The 19,483-nt window shown below is 43.7% G+C and overlaps 1 protein-coding gene across 1 annotated transcript in view; it reads right to left on the bottom strand.

The window, feature by feature from the left end:
* The window catches only part of ADCY5 (adenylate cyclase 5), a gene marked incomplete at its 5' end in the record, with an annotated part of 230,089 nt that extends 213,043 nt beyond the window's left edge, over positions 1-17,046 (bottom strand). The window contains one exon of the mRNA XM_075153889.1: positions 16,981-17,046. Coding sequence (XP_075009990.1) covers positions 16,981-17,046 — 66 coding nt within the window. The remainder of the gene's footprint in view (positions 1-16,980) is intronic.
* Between the last annotated feature and the right edge of the window lie 2,437 nt (positions 17,047-19,483).

Here is a 19,483-nt window from a genome sequence, read left to right as displayed (position 1 = left end):
AAGAATTCAGTTTTCAGAGTCTGAGGGACACAGAGATCAATGCTTGTAGCATTTAGTCTAGAACAGGGAATAAAGGGAAGGAGCCATGGCTTTTTCTGGAGGGGAAAACACAGCCAGAGAACTGTCTGCATTAGCAATGTTTTATGACAGATTCTTGCAAGCAATGTCATAGCCTTTCCTTTTGACTATGAAGTGAGAATGTCTTATACAAGCTGCAAACACCTTAAAGGAATAAACAGTTTGCGTAAGTTGCTGCTTTGAGAGATCAATTTCTAACGTCGGGGGGAAAAAGAAAAAAAGAAAACACAAACCTTTCTTCATTTATATTCCCCCTCTGTTGCATCAGCACAGTCCTTTGTTTACTGTCTGCAGAGATGCACTCTGATACTAGTGGAATGTGTATGTTAAATTTATTAGAACAGCTTTAATCCCCAACTCAACCTCCAAAAAGGAAAGTTTCCCAGGAAAAGGGAGGATGATAGCCAAGCATGGCAGTACCACAAAGGCCCAATTCACAGTAAACATTTTTATGGGGGTTGCATGGATGTGTAAAACTTTTCATGAAAAGAAAAGGAAGTTTAATATTTCATCTGAAAACTCATCACCCAAACTGCAGAAGCAGCACTCTAGCTAGAGGAATTAAAAACAAAATTGGGGCAGGATTAAGGATGCTTTGAAATATACTTCTCTTTTGGTATTTCTGCTGCTATGAAGTAGGAGAAGCCACAAATGATGACCATACAGTGCACACTGGATTTGCTTGATGCTATTACTACAGACAGTCCGGATAACATCTTAAACACACAAACATGATTTGCGTTCTTGATGTCTGGGGAAGAGAGTAAGGATACAACGCAATTGCATTAGTGACTTATAAATATGAAGAAAAAAGTACATAAAGATATTTTATTTGCAGAACAAAGCCTGACAATACAATGAAACTTTCTATAGTGAATGCTGTAACATTCTGTAACAAAATCCTACTCAGCATCAGTGAGACCAGCCTCACTGTTGGTGATGCCAAGGCTGTCCGTGAATTCTTAAACTGTGGGGTCTCTTACCACTTGTAAACACATCATCTTTGTGTTGCAAAACTGACTGTGTCTGGCTGAAGCAGTTCACAAGCTTGCCTAACACCAGGCTTCTGATGGGAGAAGTTCAAACGCAAGGTTGAAAGCAGAAGGCAGAGCTTTACATTGTGTTCAGTCCATTTCTCCAAGTGTCAGAACAAAACCATCTCATGCTAAAGTCTACCACAGATCTGGTACCTGCCAGCGATGAAGCTGGCAAGAATTATCACCATCGTAAAACATCAAGTACAGATTTCCTTGGGAGTGGTCCAGTTGCAGGTGCTAAAAAGCATTTTGACTCTTGTGTTGGCCTGACAGCCATTTTATGTATGATCTTATTAAGTGCTAGAAACTTCAAGCTTTCTTGTGATAAGGTGAGAACATTTTGGAGTTCAGGAGACAAATATTAAAATTCTTGTCTGTTTCTCACACCCCCTCATAACTAGATTATCCTTTTTAATATCTTTGGGGTTTGTGTTTTTTCATTCACATGAGATTTCCCCTTGGGTTTTTACCTAGCCTGAGGACTCCATAATAATGAATCAAATTAAGTTTCTGGCAGCAGCAGGATACATCTCTGGTAAAGACAAAAAAACCCTTTTTTTTAAACTATCATCAATGTCAAACCAAAAAGAAGAAAGAGCATCTCTTGGATGCAAGATATCACAAGTTCAGATCACTAGGCTAGACTTCAGAAGGAGGGAAGGACTAACACTGACTATATCCCACATCAAAACACAGGACTCACAGGAAATGAAAAAAGTCACACAGCAGTTATACAGGAACTCTGCCCACTTCCCAGAAGCTGTGAATCTTCACATTCCTTGCACACACTTTGTCACTGTCCTATCCCTCTGGGCCATGAAAAAAAAAACCACATAGCACATCATGAAATCATGTAGCAGCTGGAAGGCTCGGGGGAGATTCTGGTGCACTCCAGCTTCCTCCGCACTGCATTTTCTGGGTACATATTACCTGTGCAAGGTGCCATGTAAATCCTGCAATATAAAGCAGACGGGAAGATAAAGCTTGCCCAAGGCTAGCAAAACTTGGAGCCCTGTCTTCTACCTCCCTAAACAAAAGCAGGTATTTTCTCTGAACCGCACCCACCTGCACGGGGCGGGGGGAGGCAGGGGAAGAGAAGGAGAAAAAAAGAGGAAGACAGGAACTTTTTAAAGCACATGTTCTCAGAAGCCACTACCAGCTACAGGGTGGACCACTTTACCACACACATGGAAGCTGCTGTCAAAATAATTTCAATTTTTACCTCTCGGTGTTTCAGCTGCTACTGGAGATTGTTCATAGCATCTTCTACGAGGACAGAAGGAAAGTTCTTTTAGTTCGATTAGAAAATGAGTGTAATATCCAGTACCAAAATATGAAGACAAAACCAGCTATTCCCAAAAGACTATAATTATTCCAACTACTGCAATGGCCAAAAAGTTAGCAATTGTTCCAATTTTCTTAAAAGACTGAGAGGGAGCTATGGTGCATGACTGAAAGATTAGCTGATCAAACAGAAATTGAATGCATTTGGAGAACAGTCTGGTGCCCAAAGTTCACATTCCAGCTGGGCAGAGCCCCAGTCCTCTTCCACCCCAGACCTCGGCAGCGCTGCCCAAGCAACAGCGAACTCAGAGCAAAAGGGCATTTAGGAAGCACTGAGCTGATTCAGGCTCCAAGAGGGCACAGCCAGTTCCAGCGAGCCTTTACCACTAGGATAATCAGCATTTTGCTTCCGATGCCGTTCAGGTTTATAAGTCATCTGAATAAAGTTAATCTCAAAAGACCATGTGGATAAGATGTCCTGCCTTGGACAGGTCTCTGACAGAGTATAGGGGTCACATTGGTGTCAAACCAAGCCATCAAGACCAGGACACTGAAGGACAAGTCAATGACTGCTCTGTAAGATTAGGGCATGGAAAGCTATCCTTCTGCCTCACGCATCTCGATGAATCCCAACTTTTTGCTGAAATATCTTCACCTCTCCAGAAACAAACAGAACTAGCACACCCTGCCTTTTCAAGCGTGTCATAAAAATGCCTAGAAGGACAAGCCTTTTGCTAGAATTAGTGCAACTGGCAGTGCAATGCACTTAAATCATCCCCATCAGGTTTCTTCTTCAATTCACCGAGATCCAAGCCAGCTATAAGACTGCAATTGCTACCGCAAGGCTGAGAGAAATGAGTCAAATGGGTCAGTTTACCGAGACAATGAACCTATCCAGAATCCAGGAACGCAGAGAAATTAGACACACAGCGCTCAAACACTATTACACTAACAGTTATTGATACCAGTAAACATTACAGTGAAATATCAAACTAATGCACGATGGTGGCAAGGAGGATAAAGCAAGGTGGGGGAAGATTAGGAGGTGGCAGGATCATAGGGTAATTTAGGAGATACGAAAAACAGATAGGCCTTTGTAAACCTCAAGCAACACGTTCATTCCCAAGAGATACAGACAATATTCCTACTAAGGACTAACTGATATACAATGCCTCAGGGATTTAATTAATTACCTCTGTTACAGAATTACACTAGGGAGGCAACTATCAATGCAACTGTTACCAAATATTTCGGGTTGCGATTTATTTCCTGAAAAAAAGACCACAAAATCATCAATTTTTACTAACTTCAGTCAAACTGCTGCTCAGGCAGATTCTTCAGTTGTTAGCAGTGCTGGAGCACATCTTACTGTGTGAGAGCCCTACTGATATCAATGTTTATGCAGAACAGGACATTAAGTGCTGTTTAAGGCACACGGTATCTGGCCCCATGTGGCCAAGTGCCTTAAAATCACATCCTAAATGAACATAACTCAAATTTATTTTCCAGGTGGATAAAAGTAAAACAGGCAGCAAACAACCGTAAGAAAAGTGACACACAGATCTATCTGCATTTCAGGTAGCTCATCTCTCTCTATTCTTTATGAATAAAGGCCACTTGAAGACAATGAAAGTGCAATACAGTGACTTGAGTAACGCACTTCTGAGAATCTGTTAGTCTCAAAATCAGTCATCACCTACATATCTTAAGCACGCTGAGGCTGAGATGGAACATAGAGTACTATTTCTCCTGCTATGTGACTAGCTTCTCGCTGAATGCCATTTAAATTGCATCTAAAAAGCATCTTTACGAGATGCTAGAAGATATCCACAAGACTCAAGTCGATATCCTATTACCGTAAGAAGTTGTTTTTAGCCCTGCTGAAGAGACAGTTTATTTAGGGAAAGGAAAAGGAGAGACTGCACATGTTTTCATACCAACATCTTCCTAGAAATGGTTAAATTGAAATGCTACACTTTCGAGAGAGCCACCATGCAGCTGCAGATCAATCATGTACCATTAACATGGACTGACAGGGAGAAAGGCCAACACGTACACAGTTCTCAGAAGTGAAGGATGAGGAGTACTAATGTAATGTTGTTATGATGGAGGCGTATGGAAAGAGGCCGAGCAAGAAGGAGCTCAAAATCAGGAGCCTTGAATCAGAGTGCCATAAACAAGAGCCATGTGCTGGGGCAGCTGTTCAGAACTGTGCTATCAGAGATCCTTTACAGAAGGTTTGCAGTAGTATTTGGGGAGGAAAGAGATCAGAGCATTTCAGTTTCTCTTTCGATGAGATTACTGACGCAAGACAAAAAAAAAAAAAATTTATCTTTCCCAGTCTTCTGTTTTCATGGTACCTTAACAGTCACCTACTCACACTGAGTTAATAAACTACAAAGGCTTAACTGTATCCTTGAACAAGGAACCTCAGAAAGTTACAATAAAACAGGTTTGGATGGGAAAACAGAAGTAAATCTAACCTCAGTCCATGGGTTTGTTTGATGTTTGTATATGGCATTATTATCCCTTACCCCTGGTCCCCCACCCACTCCCACACACAATCCCCATCCCTTTTTAAGTCTGATTCAGAGCCCAATAAACTCTGTTGTGAAACTCTCGTGTCCCTTAGCCCCTAGTCTTACAAAAATGCCAGTGCTTACTCAAGACTATCTGCACTGAGGGCAGCTGGTCTACTCACATGACTTCAGTTAAGCATCTGCAACCCATACACTATAAGTTCTTCCCATGCGTCTGTACAAGTTTGTGGGTCAGCTAGGTAGTTTGTTTCTACCGGAACATAGAATAAATCGCAGTATCATCTTTGTTATAAATGCAAGACAGTTTATTGATAAATAGTACATTTCTTTCTCAGTTAAGTATTAGATAGTCTCATTCTCACGTAAAGTACTTCTTACATGAATCCTGGAGTTGAATGTGTTTTCAGAGCCCAAAAGTGTATCAAAACCAACACATGGAAAAGACTGGCCTAAAAAGAGATACACTATATATACAAAGAGAGGAAGACATAGACTTGTGTGCATTGAAACACATTTGTAATCCAAACTGTCCCAGAATAACACAAGGACACAAACCTGAAGACAAATGCAATCATCCCCTCCCCAATAAATCCAAAAGCAGTCCCTCTAGAATTAACTGATCATAGATACACAGAAAAAAAACTTTAAGCAATCCAGATTTGTAGTTGGTGGAGTGTCATACATTTAACATGCTCTGCTTCCAGCAGCAGTCTTTGGATGTGAGTAAATTCTCAAACACATTATTTCTTTTTCACCCCTCCCTCAGCATTGGATAACTTTTGGATATAATGCAATAATTTATATTAATTAGCATTTTTTGTTCCAATCAAACATCCATTGAAGAAGCCAAGATCATTGCCTCTACCCGATCAGACTCGCAGAGGTACCAAGTATACCTGCTGCTTTTGCTTGGGGTGCTCAGGGCACTCTTTTGAAAGACCGACCCCAGACTCCTCCACGTAGCAAGCAGAAGTCAGTGCCTACTTTCAAAGTCCAGTGACTCCAGACGAATTATTGAAAAAGCAGCTCAGTTAAGACTGAACAATCACAACTACCTTTACTCCTGTCACCTTACCGATTCAGAAATAGCGGACTGCCTTAACCCTTTTATGAAGCCTGACTAGCATAGCCTTGGACCAGTCAGTCTGGTGACAGAGAAGTCCAGTAGTGCTAGGAGAAGGTAATTCAGAAAATAAAATCATGTATCCTCAGCAAGGGAATCCAACAAGTTGCCTTTCTCCCGAAAGGGACATACAACCAAGAATTTCACTCTCTTAAGAGGAGCAGCAAGGTTTTTAATGGGCTCCTGGGCCTCATAAAAGTGCTCAGGAGTCTACACAAGAGTCACCCAGCTTTGAATGTTAGTGGATCATAACAAGAGTGTATGATTTTTCCTGGCTTGGAAACAACTGGGAGAAGATTAAAAGAAAAAAGCCCACACAAAGAAGAACTTGTTTAAGTATTATGGTTAAAAATGCCATGAAAAAGAGAGGAAAGGTGATACACATCCTAATCAGCCTTTCTTCTGTGACTGCCATGGACAAAGAACCATCTAGTCACATAGTCACCCATAGATTCACATCCACTCCTGCTCCACAAAACCCAGGCTGATACGACCGCCAGCGTTAAGTCACTGAAAACAACTTAATCCTCTCCTCTCAATTTATCTGGTCTTCATTTACCTTTGACTCTGTTAGTTTGAAGGGGGAAAATAGGGCTTGCGTGCACCAGTGGGGCAGAGCTGAACACAATAGATTTCCACAGCAACGAGATACAGCCCCAGCGAGGAAGGCCTGTTAATAGCTGTGAGGCGATGTGCTCGGCAGAAGCAGATTTTTCTATCAGACAGCCAGAGATAGCAGCTCATGTTCATACGCAAATGTGCAAGGAATCTGATTCTTGGCCTTGTACAACCCCGCCAAATTCTGCCAGAGCTACGCCAACGTAGACCACAGCAAGATAGAGACCAGCATTTGGTGTTAGGAAAAAAAAATACACAATATGGAGAGACACTCTGCCTTTAAAAACAAAGTAAGAGTACTCCTAAGACATTCCTCATTAACTGAACATTTATTGCCAAACTGCAGGAAAACACAGCGCTAGTATGAAAGGGAAAGCAACTGTGTAATGCACAGATTTGTGCATACTGTACCATCACCTACTGCCCATGCTTTTACCTTCAACTAATGCACATTTATACACAAGTTCAATTTCTTACAAATAACCCTGCTGCATTTGGAAAGGGAGGGAGCTATCATTATCCCCAATTCTCCACTGAGAGTCAATCATTTGCCTTTGTAATTTAGGCTCCTTTCCACTAAAATACATTTACCAACATTTTCCAACATAACAATATTTCACGCACTTGTTAGTATCCACCAAAGTCAACTTTGCTCGTAACAGACTGCTAAGTCTTCTGGCCATAATCATGACGAGCTTTGCCTTCGTATGTAAGAACACAGTCTCCAAATACACTGAATTCAATAGGACAATCTCGGTTTATAAAGTTAAGAGCATGCACAAGGCTTTGCAGGACCAGAGCCCCAGCAAGGAAGAGCTGAGGCCATTAGCAAACTTTTCCAAGTCAAGCAAAAAACCAGCAACTGTCCCACTTACAGTGTATGCTCTGCTGGAAATGTACAAAAAGCCATTTATATCAAGCATAAGAAAAATATGCCATGTACAGTTTATAAAAATATCTGTAACAAACTAAGAACAAAGCCAGAAACTGTCTAAGCAGTCTTAACTGGGCAGGGGGGGAGAGAATAAAGGCGGGGAAGAAAGAGTAATTTCATGGGCTATTTTGTAGAGCAGAGCAGCAACAGCCCCATCCTACTGAAGTTTTATTTAAGCTCTACAACTTTTCCTGACACTGCAATAGGTGGAACTCAAAACAACTTAGAAGTAAAGACTCAAGGCAGGCACTGCAAGCGCAAAGCTTTATTTTTTATTATGCTATAGGGCTGTAAAGCTACCAAACACCTAATTTTAATAAACAATCCCTGGTTACATACAAGCATCAGGGCTGACTCTATGACAGGCTCATCCTTGTTCAGAGTCCTGCTCATCAGAGGGATGGCGATTACCACATAGCTACAACGTTTTAAGTCAAGGGTTTCCCGATTGCCAAGGTATCTGGTAAGCTTAAAGCACACGAGCCCCAAGGCTGCTTGCTTCGCTTGAAAAGAAGAGTGGCGCCTTGTATTGCCATTGTTTATACAGATATGGTAATTAAAAATTGCACTGTAATGCATTCGATAATAGCCCTATTGTTCCTGTGAATTGAGCTGCTCCAGTTAAACATGATATCACAGCTAAATAATAATCTGCATTTATACTTTTTTTTTTTAACTTTTTTTTCTGGCTGTATATGAACCTAGGCTTCTTCACTGTAGATATTTCCAGCACATCTCAGAGCAAACACCCTCTTGCTAAACCAAAAGCTTAGTCTATGTTCCCGTGGAGCACACTCTCCAACGCCTAAGCAAGCACTGCGCTGACACCGAACCCAGACCCAGGAGTGACACACGAAGATAACCTCTAGCTGATAAAAATGGCAAGACTTTCCACACATTTCTCAGTAACACGGCAGCACGTGCGGATACCATTCCACAGGTGTGCTTAGCACAGAGCTGTTTACATTAAATACAACTGAAGGGCATTAGCAGGGCTGGCTGACAGTGCTGGAGCAGCGGTCACGGGAAACCAGTAAAGCGATTTCTTAAACGTTTAGAGCCTTAATGAAAAGCAGCAACGAGGAAACACCACAGCTATAAAAGAAGCAAGATTACAGGCTAGCCACCACGTTGTACAACATCCCATCTTGTGGCAGGTAACCAGGGGTTCGATAGAAAGCCCTGTCAGCCTTCCAGCATCGGGCAGGCCTGTGGAAGTCAGACAACCCCACTTCTCTCGCCCTTCAACGCGGTGAGCAGGTGGGGGCTGCTGAGCGCACACCCAAACCAGCACGGGGCTCACCTACCTGCTTCAGGAGGAACTTATCCTCGGCGTTGATCTTGAGGGAAACGGCCAGGTGGATGGCGGAGAGCACCACCCCGCTGATGACTGCGGCCCTCATCCGCACCGGCAGCAGTGTGTAGATGCTGTAGATAAAGAAGACGGTCCACCAGATGCCCTCTGAGGCGCTCCTGGGCCACACCAGCAGAACCCCTACCACTTGCACTGCCAGGATCACCAGGATGACAGAGTAGCACGCCAACCACATATGGTCCTGGTGGAAGTCGTTGCGGTTGCACACCATGCACAGCACCACCATCAGCAGGATGGCCAGAGAGAGCACCACGACGTAGGAGACCTCATAGTGGCCGTGCGCGGCATGGAAGATCAGCATGACCACGCAGACCAGCACAAGCACGGCCATGAGCATGGTGAGGCTGCTCTGGTTGAGCCGGAAGAAGTAGCGCTGATAGAGGCGCTCCAGTTTCTCCGACTGGAACTTCTTGGACCTGAAGATCTGCAGCAGGCTACTGCAACAGCTGCCCATGGAGAAGGCCACCTCGGAGTTCCCCTCGTCCCCGTCCTCCTCCTCCAGCTCCTCAATCTTGGCCTTGATGCGTCTCTCCTCCAGCCCCAGCTCCACGGACCGGGGCCGTACCTCCCCCTGCTCCTCCAGCTGCCGGGGGCTGGCATTGTTGGGGGCAGCGGGGGAATCACCACTAAGCGGGTGGCGAGACCGGTGACGTCGGCTGTCGTCACCATGCTCCTGCCAGGCGGATTTGGACCTAAAGCTCATCATCCTGCAGCCGCTCTCCCCACGGCTCCGGCTCGCCTGGGGCTCGTAGTCTTCCTCACTCCTCCACCTGCTCGACATGCGGGAGGCCTTCTTGCCAGAGGACCTGTTGGGAGGCGGCGGGTAGGAGTAGCCATTGGCCCGGGCCTCTGCTTCGCCCCAGGCCGAGCGGTGCTGCTCGGTGCCTGCCCAGGGCGCGGGGCCGCCGAAGCCCGGGGGGCTGACGCTGTTGGACCGGGACATGCCCTGAGGGAGGGGGCAGCGGGCGATGGGGACAGCCGTCGGGCAGGTACAGAGGGCTCCTCCACCACAGGGGACAACTAGCTGGGAGAAAACCCCAAACGACAGCAGGGAGGGCGGAGGGGGGGGGGAAGAAAGGAAGGGGGAAAAGAAAAACAAAAAAACAACAACAACAAAAAAAGGCAAAACCCGCAAACGCCCCCAAAGTCTCCGGAGCGGCCGGGCGTTCCCCAGAGCCGGGGTCTCCCCGGCGGGGCCCTCAGGGCAGCGCGGCGGTGGCGGGCGCCATCGCCGGCCCCGGTGCTTCGACACCCCCGAGCAAGCTCGGCACCGTCGGGGCCGGGACGCCCTCGCCTCACGACAGCTCGCCCTCAGCCGAGCCGCGGCGGCCACAGGGGCTCCGGGCGCCGCGAGGGAGCCGCATCGCAGCGCGCCGCGCCGGCCCGGCACCCGCCGCTCGGGGCCGGGCGCGGGGCGGGCGGGCGGCGGCACCGGCCGCCCCGCGGGGAGGCGGGCGGCTTCGCCGCGGGCCGGCCGGCGGGGAGGGCACGGAGGCTCAGGCTCGTAGGGCCGCGGCAGCCGGCGGCGGGAGCATCCCCTGCAGGGGGGGCGCTGGGCGCGGCGGGGGGGCTACCCGGGGCGGGCCGGGCTGCGGCGGCGGCGCCCCTGCCTCGCCTCGCCTCCCAGCGGCGGCGGCGGCGCCCCGGCAGCAAGGCAGAGCCGGCGGCAGCCGCACTGCTCATGCACACGGCCGCCGCCGCTCCGGCTGCCGCTCCCGCTACGCCGCGGTGCCTTCGGGCGGCGGGAGCGCCTCTTCTACGGGCACCGGGGAAGGGGAGAAACGATCAAATCTGAAGGGAAAGGAAAAAAAGAAAAAAGGCGGGGGCTCGGCGCTCCCTCCCCCGCGCTGTCAGAGGAACGGAGCAGCGGCGGCGTCGGCGCGGGGCTACGGGCGGCAGCGGCCCCGCGCGCGCCTCTGTCAGGGACGGCGGCGGCGGCCCGCCCCGGCCCCGCGCCTCTTTGTACTCCCCATTCAACCGGGCGCCGGCCGCGCCGGCCCACGCCACCGCCCCCCGCCTGCCCCCATTGGCGCGCCCCCCGCCGCCGCCCGCCGCCATTGGTCGCCGCCGCCAGCGGCCCGCCAATGCGCGCGGCCGAGGGGCGGGCCGCCGCGGAGCGGCCATTAACTCCTTCGGCGCTCCGCGAGCCGCGCCGGCCGTTGGCGCCTCCCGAGGCCGCCGCGGCGGCTTCGCTGAGGTGCCCCCCGAGGGACAGCCCCTACTGCCGGTCCCACGCGGCTGGGGTTTGCCAGTCCTCACCATAACGGGAGGCAAACGGTTATCTTGGTGTTCTGCTTCATCTTCAAGGCTGCGGGCTCTTGTGTGATAGCCTTCCCTGCAGGAAGGGGGGAAAGAGGAACTGCCTCCTGCTCAAGATGACAGAAACGTCGACACCAAGCACCAGTGGCCAAAACACTGGTGAACAGAGGAAGGTAAAGCCCCAAAGAAACCTCTCCCAAACTTGGTACCTATTATTGGACCTACTACTAACACAACGGTTAAGGCTAAAATACGAATACAGGCTTTTGGGTTTTTTTTTTTTCAGCCACCTAAACTACAGCCCACATTTTCATCTGACAGTGTTGTCACATGGTCTTACTGGAGGGTGTATTCTCTAACCTGGTTAGCCAGACTGGTCAGGGGGCACAGGGAGGATACCACAGCAGTTCCCAACACGTTTCAAACACCAGACTCTTCTACAATGTTCTTTCAGGTGATCCACTCTTTCTGCACATGTGAGTTAGCCAATTAATGATTTACAGTGTTTTGAAGGTAAGCATCATATGTACTAAGAATAGTATTATCGCTTGATGTTCTGTATCATGTTTTATTAAAAACAAACTGTCAAATCAGATAACTGCTTAGCTTAAGTTGCTGAAACTGGTAATTGTCTAGATGTTTGTCCAAACAGCGAAAATCCCTGCTCACAAGTAAGCCCTTAGTAGTAGTATGCTGAAGCTGTGGTTATCAAGGGACAGAGATAAGGCAAGGTTTGTAGAGAGGTAGCATTGGTGGATATAGTTGGAAAAAACAGATAACCTTCCAAACACAAGCCCTTCACGTGTCCTTTACACTTGCAAGTAATTCCACAAACTCCAGCAATTTAGGCCTTTCTGCATTTCAGTGAAGGTTTGTAAAATCATTTGCTGAATTTTCAGCAGCTGCTTCCACAGAGCATCTTCTACTTACTTACCAGAAATACACAGTTAAAGTTTTTCACTAAAAAAAAATGCATGCAACTATTACAGTGGTGCTCACTTAATGTGGCATTTTCCTGCCAGATGCTATATACTGCGGCTGATCAAGATTGCAGAGTTCCCTTTCCATGAGGAGACATTTTTATATATAAATACTACTGTCTTTCAGATGGAATTTATCTTTTCTTGGGGTATTATACAATGCTGTCACTATCCACACACTAGAGTAGAACAAAACTCAACAATTCTGTGGTTGGTTACTCTGGGTGCACAGTGCCTGAACTCTAGGGATAAAGACAATTAAATGATTCTTCAGTGAGTCGTAAATTGGGACAGGTCTTTTTGTTTTGTACACAAAGTCCCATTTTGGAGTTCTTCTCTCAAAGCCAGCAGAAAAAGATCTCACCTTTTCCACAAAAATGTGCAACTGTAAAACCAAGTAAAGGGAGAAAGATGACCCACAACAACTTAATGTTTAAAATTAATTCTGCTTCACAGAAAATTACTAAGTAGGTATGTGTAAGAACCAGGCACATTCCAGATCCAGCATTGACATCTTACTACATTTAGTTCTGGATATCAACAAAGCATTGCTCGGGTCATGCGCCAAATAATTTTAAGGTTCTTATGTTTCACCACTGAGACTAAGTCAGGTCTTAGTTAGCTTTTGCATCATGATAGCCTCTGGAAGCCTGAATCCAAGGCAGGATTCCACTGTACAGTAAGCTATAGTCCCTTCTTCAGAAAGTTTATGTATATAGGTACCAGAAACCGGTAGTTTCAATTCTAGAGTATCATTCCTGTTTCTTTTCACTATGTCATTTTGTTTGACTTATGAATAGTTTTGCTTTTTTCTAATATTACAATAATTGATGCTAAAGTTGAAGACATCAAAGTTTTTTTTTTAAAAAAATTCCTTAGCCAGAGGGGAAAAAAGCTTTGTCCTCGCTAGAGGGGAAAACAAGTCTTCAACCAAAAGTTTGTAACTTTAAAAACAGGTAGGTAAATATGAGGTGGTGAGTTTAAAGAAAGGTAAAAGAGCAGTTAGAAGAGATTCTGCAAGAAATCTGTAACTTGTGAAAACAATAAGGATGCTGTATTAGAAGCAAAGAGTAGTAACAAATAATCGGGCACTTCATGAAATGAGGACATACAGAGCTATGACAAAGAAGATCTAATATTCCACATGGATACTAAAAATCTTAAAACTAATGCCTACTTTTAGGTGATCATATTGCTGGATCTCGTATCTCGGAACTGTGGTAGAAGAAAAGTAACTAGTAGGATATTGTAGTATTAAGGATACAGATTATAACATGGACAGCTTACCTACAGCTTTTGTTCTAACATGCAGTTTCTTCAAGCCCCAGCTCTTGTTTCTAATTCAGGAACCTGATTATAAATGGCAGATAAGGAACTATATTTGTCTCACCCGAAAGAGTTATGTGAGAAAGCAAAACAACAGCATATCCTGGGCAGCTGTAAAGTCAATTAAAAATGTCTAACATTTATTATAAGAACATTCAGGCAATTATTCTCTGTTAATAAATTATACAGAGATAGCAGTTACCTTTTCCTTTCATAACTTAGTTTAGTCAATTTCTGAAGAATGACTGTAAAAGTGAGGAGCTTCTCTCAGTCCCAACACAGCTATTTACAAACTATTACCTTAGTCAATAGAAGTATTCTTTGTATTCTAATCTGTAAAATGAGAATATTTACTTGCTCCATTCCTAGAGATCAACAAACACAAATATCACAAGACTACGTAGTGCCAAAACAGAGAAGCTGACTACTCCTTACCCAGAAAGGCTAATGCTCCACCTGCCACTCTAGCCTAACCTTCTGTCGTGGTTTAACCCCAGCGGCTAACTAAGCCCCACACGGCCGCTCGCTCACTCCCTCCTGGTGGGATGGGGGAGAAAATCAGAAGGGTAAAAGTGAGAAAACTCGTGGGTTGAGATAAAGACAGTTTAACAGGTAAAGCAAAAGCCGCATGTGCAAGCAAAGCAAAACAAGGAATTCATTCACTGCTTCCCATCGGCAGGCAGGTGTTCAGCCATCTCCAGGAAGGAAGGGCTCCATCATGCGCAATGGTTACTTGGGAAGACAAATACCATCACTCCCAATGTCCCCGCCATTCCTCCTTCCCCCAGCTTTATATGCTGAGCATGACATCATATTGTATGGGATATCCCTTTGGTCAGTTGGGGTCAGCTGTCCCAGCTGTGTCTCCTCCCAACTCCTTGTGCACCCCCAGCCTACCCCCAGCTGGTGGGGTGGGGTGAAAAGCAGAAAAGTCCTTGACTCTGTGTAAGCACTGCTCAGCAATAACAAAAACATGCCTGTATTATCAATACTGTTTTCAGCACAAATCCAAAACATAGCCCCATACTAGCTACTATGAAGAAAATTAACTCTATCCCAGTCAAAACCAGCACACGTTCCCAAATTCTATTCACCCAGTCATAAAAGCTATTCTTTTTTTTTTTTTTTTTTTTTTTTTTTTTTGGAGGGAGAGGGTGGGGGCAAAATTCCATTAGGTACTTTCAATCATAATGTCAATCTGGATTAAAATTGAACCCTGCCTCTTTGGGCTTCTCTCTTTTTCAAAAAGTATTTCTCTGGTTAAAATAATACCTAAATGGAAATAGACATATGGAAGATTTAGAGAACGCTAGCACAAAATTACTAGAATGATATCAACTCCACAAGATCTTTCAGGAAGCCATGAGAGAAACAAGAAGTATAGTCAGAGAGCTAAGTGAAGCACAGATCTAAAGTTCTTCAACACACAAACAGTTCACACAAATTCTGATTTCAGATGTAGCCTCATAAATCTGTATCAAAACCTTTTTACTTTATTATTATTACAACAGGTGCAGTAGACAAACATTAGCATTCTTTCTTTGCATTATTTACTTAAAACAGGGAATAACATCTAGATAGTGACCTCAGAACACGTCACACATTTCACTTTTCATGGCCTTCATGCACTACAAGATTCATGCAAGTATTAAATCCAGAACTCTAAAATATCTATGCTCCCTAAATTAATGAAGCTTTTATAAAACAGGTTCTTGGTCCTTTTACCAACTATCTTTGCATAGTCCAAAGCAGCCCTCTGAAACCCAGAGCTAATAAAAGAATCCAACTTGGAGGCATGAAATACTGAAACTGAACAAGCTGCTATTATATATTCTCTTGCTTCCCCCCCACCCCAATAATCTGATGATTCACATTAAATAGAACCAAAAGTGAGTAGAAAACTGTGAACAAACACAAAACCACAGCCTTTTAAAAAATAAAAAGTCCAACCCGAAACAACCTGTCTCATCACTGACTTTTAGGTTTTTTAGGGGTACATAGGAGCCTAGCAAGACAAGGTGCTTATTGAGTCAGGTTTATCAGCTTTTTCACAGCAGCATCCACAACATTTCACTCCAAATGCAGAACTAAAAATACTTGCATTCCTATGCTGTTTAGGACAAGCTAGAGCTGGGATGCAGATCTGCAACAATGCATATGCACATATGCAATACAGGAGGATTGAATCATGAAATTCACTATAACGCAAATAATGCATGTGGTCATTCACAGGGATTTCACATAATCCTGACATTAAGAAAACAGTAGCCAAGGATTCCAGTTCTTTACAAAGATTGTGAACACAGCAGCTCATTTGTTAACTGTAGCCCATATATACCTACTCAGTATTCAGCCTTGCTAGCTCACCTATGGATAACATCAAAGCAATGTTAGCATGACTGAAATATTTGTCCTGAGTGGATTCCTGTAGCCTGTATGAAGCTCAGAGCAGAACAATTATGCTTTTGGCACATCAGCTATACAGTTTTAAGCTAGTTTATCAAATACCTGTAGTGAGGCTCAGTCTTAAGTTCCACTTACAAAAGTACTATACTTATCTGCAGTACAAGCACAAATAGTTAAGGGGCACCAATAGTTAAGGTCACACATGCCTAAAATGGAAGTGTGTGATAGGCCTTGGCATTATAGCACTAAGCACACCAGCAACTCATCAACTTCTATTAGCTTCAGTACACCTGAAAACAGGGCCCAGAGTCAGGTGGTTTTGCCCATCAAATTTACACTGAAAAAAAACAGACTGATGCTGTCCTAATTATGTAAGGAACCACAAAAAGGTGCGTGGAAAAGTGTTATTCTATGCACAAGACTAGCAAAGCCTAGTCTCAAATGTTTTCATCTTATCTTCTGTGTCCACCCCCCTCATTTACTCTGACATGAGATTAGCACATGCTGTAGATAGTCTGGAGCTAAGCACAGACACAAGTTGTAGGAATTTCTGAGGCTTCTACTCTTCTTTGAAATCTGGCTAGTACTTTTTAGTGACTGTAGTCCCAGTCAGGAACAGGTAAATGGGCCAGAAAAAAAAATTATTGCCTACCCTGTTTTCATGAGAAAGCCAAGCTTGAATAAAAATATAGACAATTTTTTTTATTTAAAAGCTATTCTGAATTACACAACTTCAATGGGCAGATAACAATACATTGTACAGTACATTTATTCTTAAGAATTCATGTAATAGGACTCCAGTGATAGTTTATTATGCAAACAAGTATCAGTTTAAAACATGTAACTAACTAAATCATATGATTTTTAACACCAGTGATACATAGTAGTTTTAGATCTTTCCACCAGCAATTTATTTCTTCAAAATCTGGAAAGCTGTGGCCTAATCTGCAGTCATGTTCACCAGGAACCTGGAGCACACTGGCCCATGAATGCTTATGTCTGCCCCATGTTTGTACACACCTGTATGCCTAGAGCAGATTTCCACGTATCCTTTGATTTGACAATACTTTTTGAAGAATAATGCAATTACCTTCACATTGCACAGTTTATTTCTGGTAGGGCTTTCACAGTATCAACTGTTCAACTTCCAGTCTCGCTAAGTAAACTAACCAGCAATGTCTTACTTTCACATTCATTTTCTGGCCGATGCAAGAAAGCTTTTTCCACTGTTCCAGTTTGCTAACTTCAGAACAGTTAAAGTGCTTTGTTTACTTAATTTAAATTGCACCAAAAAGCTGAGTAAGGAAACACATTTAATACTCAAACCAGTAAGTTTCCCAAAAGTAGTTTATATACAGCAACAGAGGACTAAAACAGAGCACCTAAGCCAGTGCATCCAGTTCCCCATAATCATGCAATAAACACCTGGTGGAGAATGAAAGGGACTTCATGTCATCAGCAAACCAGACAGAACACTGCAGCATTTCCATTAAGTGCTGTTATTCTGCCTTAAAAAAGAACACCAACCAAACAAAAGAAAACAAAAAACCCCCAAACCCCAAAAATACCCCCCCCCCCCCAAAAAAAGACCCAAAACCAAAAAACCAACCCCCAAAACCAACTGCTGGATACCAAAGGAAAAAAGGAAGAAAGTTCCATGTTTTGTCAACTCCCAAATATTCTTTGGGAAGCACAATGGTAGCTCTGCATCCCCCAGTACCTCTACTCTTCTTCCATCTCATCTTTTTTTTGACCGTCATTTAGTAGAGAAGACCAGCACTCAGTATGTTTTTCTTATCCAGTAAATGAAGAGGTTAAGAAACCTTTAACTAAAAGGCAAACTGATTTCATAAAAGCAACCTAGTGTTAGGCTGACTGGAAGGCTCTCTGCTTCCTATATCCTCTCCACAACTGATTTTTTTGTAGGCATGCTAGATGCAGAAGAAACAAAGGGCTGACCGTTAAACGGACATCAACTTAAAACTAATTTTAAAGACGATATCTGAAATGCCTATATAGATAGATAGATATAGATATATATTTTCTTCAGATTATCACTCACTGTTTTTAGAGTGAGACTAACCCACTGTAGTGCTGAAGAGGCTGAATGTAGATTACACAGCAAATATGATTCTGCGAGTTCAAGTGTTCAAACCAGAAAATGTCAGTATTAAAGTTTTTAATGTACACTTGTTGTAAGTGATATTTATATATGGTGATTATAATATTTAACAGTGCCTAAATGACAGCTACAGATGGTTTGCAGAAGATCGTGCAGACTGTCTGAAGCAGGAGTCAAAAAGACAGGACAAAATACAATTCAGTGTTCACAATTCAGCTGAATAAGCCTCTGCAAAAACGTCCACTGATGGATTTCCCAATAATAACATCCTTATGTAGTACCAGGTAATGTAAAATTTCTATGTACAAACTATATGGAATTAATGTAATCTACAGAAAGGCAGTTTGTTGTGACACATAGTTTGTGCAAGTCTAACTAGACATGGAAGTGTTTCTAAATTATGCTTTTATAGTGGAAGATTGAAATAATATGCATCTATTTAAAACAATAGAAAAACTAAAATATAATATTAAGAGTAACATCTCTTTCCCTAATATTAGCACATTTTCAATGTCAGCATATCAAACAGAAAAACACACCTCTGACAACACTAATGCCCAGCTAATTTGTTAAGACATAAAAAGGGCTTTAGGATCTTTCACATCTGTAAAGGAAAGTACTATTCTGGAAATCACTGACCAACAGTATTAAAAGAGTTTTAAATTTCCCATCCACATTTTTAATTCCAACTGCTTCTAGGTAGCCTTCAGAAACCACCACAGAAGCTTTATTAATTCTCCCACTACAATATTAGAAGTCTTCTGACAAGTGTGGAAGAGTATTTGTTTAGGTGATGGGAAGCAGAATTTAAAAGCCACTTGATATTGAATGGAAGTTTCAGGCAGTCGGGTGGCTTGAATCAATCAATCCAAACTCTAGAAATGCTCAGTCCATACCAAATGAAACTAAACAACACAGATATTCATACCTTTTTATTTTATACTTGGCACACCAGCACAGATCCTTCCTCGAATCTTACATCAAGAAGTGCCAATGCTTTATTTAAGATGAGCCTTAAATACTATTGTGAAATTAATTTGCTTACAAACACAGAATCCTTATGCTTTTCAGACTTCTTAATGTTACCCCAGGTAACTAAAATTGTTTCCACCCATACTGTTTTCAAAATGCAAAGAGGAAATACAAATAACCAGTAACAGTTATTCTAAGGCACAAATGGAGCTCAGCATCACTCTTCATGGCATAACATTTCCAAGATAAGTTTTTAATTACACAGTAGTGCTAAGTCACAGCTATCATGCGTAGTACATGTGCTGATGTTGGGCATGACATTATTTCATCCCATCTGCAATCAAACAAAAAAACCACTGTAGTTGTGCTATCTTATGACAAGCATATGCCTAGAATAATAGCACTCACTCTGCAACTACTACTCAGTTC

Source organism: Calonectris borealis, chromosome 6 (genome assembly GCF_964195595.1).
Source record: "Calonectris borealis chromosome 6, bCalBor7.hap1.2, whole genome shotgun sequence".
NCBI classification, from domain to species: Eukaryota; Metazoa; Chordata; class Aves; order Procellariiformes; family Procellariidae; genus Calonectris; species Calonectris borealis.
The sequence above is the reverse complement of the archived record's forward strand: the minus strand, read 5'-3'. Positions and strand labels throughout refer to the sequence as shown.